Genomic DNA, 7,946 nt, shown 5'->3' on the forward strand with positions numbered 1-7,946 from the left:
TGGCTCCCAACTGACTCCAGCTCTGAGGCCTCGGCTGCTGAAAGCAGGTATCTGATTTGTTTGGGTTCTATAATGGAAACACTGTTTCAACTCCAGCTCTGAGATCCCAGCTCGCTGAAAGCAGGTTTCTGCGGTTTTGTTTAGCATCTATATTTGTTAAAATGTTTCAAACTGCAGGCTCAGAGGCCTGCAAGGCAGGTGGGGAACGTTGGTTTCCTCCGTCATTGAAGCAAGCAAGCCTCATGTTAGTTTCAAGCTGCCTGGCTGCCGCCGCCATCTTGGCTGACAGTTAATTTGCATATCTCCCTGATTAGCCAATGGGAAGGGTAGCGGTCATACGCCAATTACGATGTTTCTCTTTTATTAGATTAGATAGGATAATCACCTGTGTTCACCTGCAGTACTCCTAAGTGTCAGGATTTGGAGTATGTGCCACTTAGCAGTTTATTGCCTCTCAGCTTCAAATTCATACCATATTGTCTGCTCTGCAAAAATAAACCTGCCCCTTTAAATGTTTTTCCTTTGCCAGCTGACACAAGAGTTACACTTTATCAGTACAGGTGCTGGAGGCTACTTCCACCAACACCCCAACCTTGGGTGGTTTTGTAGCAGAATGACTTCAGTGAGACACTGCCTCTGCACAGTAGACACCGCAGCACACTAGTCAACGGGTTTTGAGCAAGTTTCCACTGCAAGCAAGACAGCACAGCTACTTCTCTGTTATCCAGGGAACCATGGCCACACCCTCTCCAACATGGTCTAAATCTCAGCCCCAAGGGATAATCTTCCTGAATTCTTTCTCAGACCTAGGGGTTATTAGCTGCTCCTTCTATCTGCCATTTTTATATTTGTTAAAGTTCTCTTCACTTCTTTCTAGCTAAGCCCTTGTTACTCCAATTTCCTGCTAGAGTTAATAACTTTTTTATATTAAAGAATATTTAATACTTTTTAGATTTTGAAATTACTGTGTTGTTTCCCCAGAACTGACCCTGACTGAAATAGGGTGAGGTCCTCCACCCCTTTTTATTTTTCAACTAGAGGCTCGGCGCACGAAATTCATGCGTGGATACGGTCCCTAGGCCTGGCCTGCAATCAGGGCCATCTTCCCCAGCTACCCACAGCCACCCCTCCCCCCCCACCCCTGGTTCCCTGTTCACCATTGGGTGATCCGTGCCTGACTGCCTGGGGAAGGGAATGAGAGGTTGGCTATTCCTGCCCGCTCGTCAGCCCTGCCCCTACAGTGGGTGGCCATCAGGCGATCAGAGCCTGCCAGCTCAGGAAAGGAACCAAGAGGTGGTCAGTGTGCCCCATAGTGACTGGTCCAGCAGTTGTTCTGGTCATTCTGCCATTAGGGTGAATTTGCATATTACCCTTTTATTATATAGGATGTTGTCTGAATTTCTAAAAAGTATTTTTTGTGATAATCATAAAAGGCAAATTTTATTTTGGAAAAATTCAATGCAAAATTAATATTGCTTTTAGTATTCTACTTTAATAGAGCAGGAATATATTTGTGAGATTAAAATGATTGAATTTTGAAGAACATTAATTTTGTAAGACCGTAATTGTTCAATTTTCCTTTTTTAACACCAATGTTTTCTCATTATTAGCTAAAATTGTTTTTTTGTGTCATCTTAAACAACAAAAATTATTTAGACAGCTATTTTTTCTCTTGGTTATGCCATATGTTGCCCCTTACAACTAGGTCATTAATTATTAGATATCCTGAAGTGATAGGTACTAGTTCTCAAATATATAGTCTTCCTCTTCCCTCTTATTATTTCAGTCCCTCTTACCATGTTCAAGGATTATCAGTTGGGCTCCAGCTTGTGCATTTCCAACATCATTCTCAGCAATGCATTGATAGAACCCTTCGTCTGACTTCACCAGACCCAAAACTTGAAGATTATGTTCCTTCTGAAGAAGAAAAACATATGTACAATTTTATGATTCAATTGATAATCAGTCCAAAATCCCAAGTATATGCCTTTTTGGGGAAGAAAAAAACAAGTAAAATTGTCTGATTCAGGTACTGAATAATATCCACCTATGCACATGTTAACTCAATTTTATTGACAAGGTATTGACTCACATTAAGTGCCCAGACTGTTTTGTCTTTCGGACAGAACGTATAGTGTCAGTCACCGGTGACTGACTGGGCACTTAATGTGTTAAAACAGGAAACACCATCATTAACAATTAAGAATTTAATATTCATGGAAAAGTCGTACCCACAATGCTTGCAAACTTACACCTTTGCTTGGAAAAATATCTGGTATGCAATATCATGTGACCGTAGTGAAAGTCAAGTGAATTCAAGGCATTTTTTAAATATTATTTTTAATATCAATATCTCTGATAGATTAGACTATACTAAGTTAAATCAGATTGATATACATGAGGCTTTCCTTAAATTATAAAGAAAACTATCCACACTTATATGGATGTCAACTATTGTTACTGTTATTGATATAGTATAATATGGTTTTAAGCTTTTTAAAAATACTAAGAGTAAAAAATGCAACTTTAACCATAAACATTGCTTTTTAGTTATATTTAAATATTATGAATTACTTTTTGTAACTTATGAGAGTATACATTTTGAAAACAGAAAATATACCCCTACATATATGAGAAATTTATGACAGTAAGTCTTTAACAACCATAATTATTTCTGATTATTTCTATGAATGTCATGTATCTAAAGATACATCATCAATCCTTGTTACTAAAACCTAGATAATTTGATTACTAAGATGTTAGATAATGATAATAATAGACAATCTTTATTAAAAATGTACTGAATATAAAGTAAAAAGTAGTAATGGCTGAATATTCTTAAATATATTTAACACTCATTATTTAATTTTTACATTTATTTTCTAAAAAAATCTTCACATATGTTGTCACAATAACTGTCCAACATTGGATAATACTTATTTTGAAGGGCCTGAACATCAGTATATGAAGGACATATTTCTGCTCCTTGAGAGACATAAGGACAATTGATGTATGTGCATGGCACGCACGCGCATGCACACACATAATCATCATTACCCAGAAAATGGTGGCAGCTGTGTTTAACAGTGCTAGAATGTTTAGCAGGAATACTAGACCTAGTACTATCTGCTATGTGATCTTATATAAGCTGCCAAAATATTTCTGGGCTCAGGCTTTCCCATCATCCAATGAAGTGATTATATTCTGTGTTAATTTTTCTTTGTTGGCAGTATATAAACTGGTATATATATAAGATACCAAGTCTTTTGATAATTACACTCAAAGACATTTAAAGGTTTCAGAGATAAGTGTCCTTCTTTTAAAAAGTACTTACTACAATCTTAAAATAATCACTTGGGATAACCATATCCCCATTCTTGACCCACTTCACAGTTGGAGTTGGTTTCCCAGTCACTTCACATTCAAATACTATATCCATAGATTCATGAGCATATATATTAGTAGGCTGCTTCAGGAATTCAGGTTGGGCTTTAAAAGAGAAAGGAAATGAAGATATTAATGAAAATAAAAATAGGTAGTTATTCATATTTCAAGCAATTTTTTTTAAATCACAGAATTCATAGGTGTTTTACTTATTTGAGGTTTTCACATATTTTTATAAACACCTAAATATATATTTAAAATATATGTCAGGAACACAATTTCTTTAAAAATTGACATTCTGGTGTAATTAGAAGAATAATTTTTATTTTAAGATAATTTCTGAATTTTCTTGTTGAGAAATATATAGTAAATTGATTATATTGAAGAAATTGATAATATGAATGCTCTAAGCTAAAATGAATATTAAAGGCTATTTCCCTAAGATTTATACCATTTTGGAAGGACCATAATTAAAATTTGAAAAAGAGTTGAGAAAACTGACATTATCTTTCTTTTCAGTCAACTTAATGTATATCCCCCACCCCAAGTAATATAAATGTGATAGAGACCTTAAAACAGTTCATTTACACAACATACTCCCAATTAGTAACATCCCTCATTACAAGAAATGGTTCTTAAGGATGGGAGGAAAAGTGATAGGATCTTTGGGGAAAGTTAAGTGTATTAGAAAAAGCCTGAGTATTGTAGTAACTCCCTAACTCCATTTCACCTTGCCCCAAAGTTGTAATTACACACTTATGAATAACATTAAGATTTTGAACCAGAAGGAAAAAGGAGATCATCTAATTCAACTTCCCATCTAATGCTGTAATTTCCCACACAACATCTTTGAGAAGAGGTATTTTACTAATCTCTGAAAGTTTCAAATGATAAGGAACTCCCCATATCACAAAGCAGCAAGCTCCACGGTAGGCAGTTTCTATTTTTTAAAAAAAAGCACGTTTTTTTTTTTTTTTTAACATTTGAGATAAAATGTACTCAGTCTGCTGGAATTTTGATTGGGATTGTGTTGAATTTGTGGCAACTTGACACTGTAAAATTATGGAGTCTTTCTCCATGAGTATTGTTTATCTCTCCATTTATTTAGATCTTTGGCTTCTTTTCTCTCATCAATGTTTTATAGATTTCAATATATAAATCTTGTTCATACTTTGTTAGGTATATGCCTAAATATTTTAAATTTTTGGTGCTACTGTAAATGGGACTTTAAAATTTTTTTAGTTCCCAATTGATCACTGCTAGTATGTAGAGGTGAAAGTGATTTATGTATACCAACCTTTCATCCTATGGTCATACTAAACTCACTCATTAGTTCTAGTAACTTTCTATAGACAATTTTAGGATTATCTACATATATACAAAATGTATTTACAGATAACTATATGTTGTCTGTAAAAAGAGGCAGTTCTATTTCCTCATTTTCAATCTGCTTTCCTCCTTTTTCATTATACTAGCTAGAGTGGGGCAGAACCTCAGAAAAAGTCCAGATTGGCTTTCTAATTTGTGTCAATGAAGAGTAAGAGTATAGAGAGCAGGTAGAAGCCCAAGTAAGCAGTTCAAGCCAGAAGGGAAAGAACATTTGATCTTAAGAAGCAACAAAGAAGAGAAAGAAAAAATAGATTTACAAGTCCAGGAAGTGCAGAGAATCCCAAACAAAAGGAATCCAAAGAGGACCACACCAAGACACATCATAATTAAAATGCCAAGAGCAAAAGACAAAGAGAGAATCTTAAAAGCAGCAAGAGACAGTCAGTTACCTACAAAGGAGCACCATTACGACTGTCAGCTGATTTATCAAAACAGAAACTTTGCAGGCCAGAAGGGAGTGGCAAGAAATATTCAAAATGATGAATAGCAAGAACCTACAACCAAGATTACTTTATCCAGCAAAGCTATCATTCAGAATTGAAGGCCAGATAAAGAGCTTCACAGATAAGAAAAAGCTAAAGGAGTTCATCACCACCAAACCAGTATTATATGAAATGCTGAAAGGTATCCTTTAATAAATAATCTGATGAACAGAATGAACTGGTGATTATAATAGAATCAGGGACATAGAAAGGGAATGGACTGACTATTCTTGGGGGAGAAAGGGGTGTGGGGGATGCGGGAAGAGACTGGACAAAAATCAGCACCTATGGATGAGGACAGTGAGTAGAGAGTGAGGGCAGAGGGTGGGGTGGGAACTGAGAGGAGGGGAGTTATTGGGGGAAAAAAGAGGAACAAATGTAATAATCTGAACAGTAAAGATTTAATTTAAAAAAATTCAAAAAAACAAAAAGAGAGTAATTTTTAAAATAATGGAATGCATTCAAAGGTTGACTTTAAGGCTGCCAAAAGAAAACCAATGAATTGTCTGTTACAAAAATTTGCCAAAAAAAAAAAAAAAAAAGAAACATCGATAGAATCGATGAGAGAGAAGCATCGATCAGCTGCCTCCTGCACACCCCCTACTGGGGATGTGCCCGCAACCAATGTACACGCCCTTGACTGGAATCGAACCTGGGACCCTTCAGTCCACAGTCCGACACTCTATCCAGTGAGCCAAACCAACTAGGGCTCTTCCTCCATTATTTTAAACCGTTTTTTCTTCCCCCTATTCCTCTAATTCTTTATTCTTATTTTCTTTATTTCAGCTTAGCATCTACATATTCCTTCTGCCCTTATACTTGTTTTGGTTTGTGCTTTTTTGTGTGTGTTTTCAGCTCATATTTTTTTCTTTTTTTCTATTTATCTTGTTCTGTCTTCTCTTTCCTAATTCTCTCTTCCCTGTTGGTTGCTTTTGTTGGTGTGGCAGGGGTCTTGTGTATGTTTTGTTTTGTTTCTTATTTTGGTTTGTTTGGTCAGTACCTCCACAAGAGCTCGAAGAGTGTGGTAAGGGGTGAGCCTCACAATCAGCCAGGCTCATAGAAGATTCCATCTTAAAAAACGGGATAATATTCATGACCCAATTACAACCTAAGAACCCAAATAACTCAAACAAGGGTCATCCTAGAGCCCCCAGCTAAGGTAATCTAAGAGACTGTACCACTGGTTCCCACAAAACCCTACTATATAAGACCAACCCACAAAGTCTAGGAGGCAAAGTAGTTTGATCTAATACATAGAAACAAAAACAAAGGAACATAAAAAATGTGGAGATGAAGAAACAACCCCTAAATGAAAGAAAAGGAGGAATCACCAGAAAAGGAACTAAATGAAAAGGAGGCAAGCAATTTGTCAGATAAAGAATTCAAAGTAATGGTAATAAGTGTTCTCAAGCAATTCAGTCAGAACTACAAGCAATTAAATGAGAATTATAACGGACTTAATGAGAGCTACACCAACATGAAAAGACAGGTTGGAATAATAAATAAGAATAAATTGGAAATGAGGAATGACATTGCTGAAATAAAGAACACCCTAGAACAGTGATGGCGAACCTTTTGAGCTCCGCATGTCAGCATTTTGAAAAACCCTAACTTAACTCTGGTGCCATGTCACATATAGAAATTTTTTTATATTTGCAACCATAGTAAAACAAAGACTTATATTTTTGATATTTATTTTATGTATTTAAAAGCCATTTAACAAAGAAATATCAACCAAAAAAATGAGTTCGTGTGTCACCTCTGACATGCATGGCATAGGTTCGCCATCAATGCCCTAGAAGGATTCAACAGTAGACTAGAAGAAGCTGAGGACTGAATCAAGGAATTAGAAAACAAGGTAGGAAAAATCACCCATTCAGAAAAGCAAATGAAAAATAAAAAGCAAGAGTATAAGGGAGCTTTGGGACAACTGAAACATAACAATATTTGCATCATAGGGATACCAGAAGTAGTAGATTCTAGAAAGGAATAGAAAACCTGATGAAGAAATAATGGCAGAAAATTTCCCTAACCTGGTGAAGGAAAAAGTCATTCAAGTTCAGGAAACAAAGACAGACCCAGTCAAGATGACCCCCCAAAAGATCCAAAGCTGGACACATAATAATTAAAATGGCAAACATTAAAAACAAAATAAGAATCTTAAAGGCTGCAAGAGAGAGACAGAAAGTTACCTACAAGCGAGCTCCCATTTAGGTGTCAGCTGATTTCTCAATAGAAACACTTCAGGCCAGAAGGGATAGGCATTAAATATACAAAGTAATGAAAGGGGATTGAACTCAAGACTACTCTATCCATCAAGGCTATAATTCAAAATTGAAGGTGAAATGAAGAGCTTTAGCTTTTAAAACAGGCTAAAAGATTTTATTACCAACAAACTAGCACTACATGAAATGCAAAAGGGACTGATGTAAGAATAGAGAGAAAAAGAACACAGGCATAAAGAAAAAGAATGGCAACAAATAATTACCTATCAATAGTACCCTTAAAAAGACCCACACCAAGACACATCATAATTACCATGGCAAATGTTCAGGACAAAGAGAAAATCTTACAGGCCGCAAGAGAGAGACGGAAAGTCACATACAAAGGATCTCCCATTAGATTATCAAATGATTTCTCAACAGAAACACATCAGGCCAGAAAAGAATGGACGGAAATTTACAAAGTGAT

The 7,946-nt window shown here is 35.9% G+C and overlaps 1 protein-coding gene across 1 annotated transcript in view; it reads right to left on the reverse strand.

Moving 5' to 3' along the window:
• The window catches only part of NEO1 (neogenin 1), a 194,617-nt gene that overhangs the window by 124,543 nt on the left and 62,128 nt on the right, over positions 1-7,946 (reverse strand). Inside the window, exons 6-7 of the mRNA XM_006758947.2 lie at positions 3,335-3,489; positions 1,797-1,917 (exon numbers count right to left, since the gene is read on the reverse strand). Coding sequence (XP_006759010.1) covers positions 1,797-1,917; positions 3,335-3,489 — 276 coding nt within the window. The remainder of the gene's footprint in view (positions 1-1,796; positions 1,918-3,334; positions 3,490-7,946) is intronic.

Source organism: Myotis davidii, unplaced genomic scaffold (assembly GCF_000327345.1).
Source record: "Myotis davidii unplaced genomic scaffold, ASM32734v1 scaffold955, whole genome shotgun sequence".
Taxonomy (NCBI): domain Eukaryota; kingdom Metazoa; phylum Chordata; class Mammalia; order Chiroptera; family Vespertilionidae; genus Myotis; species Myotis davidii.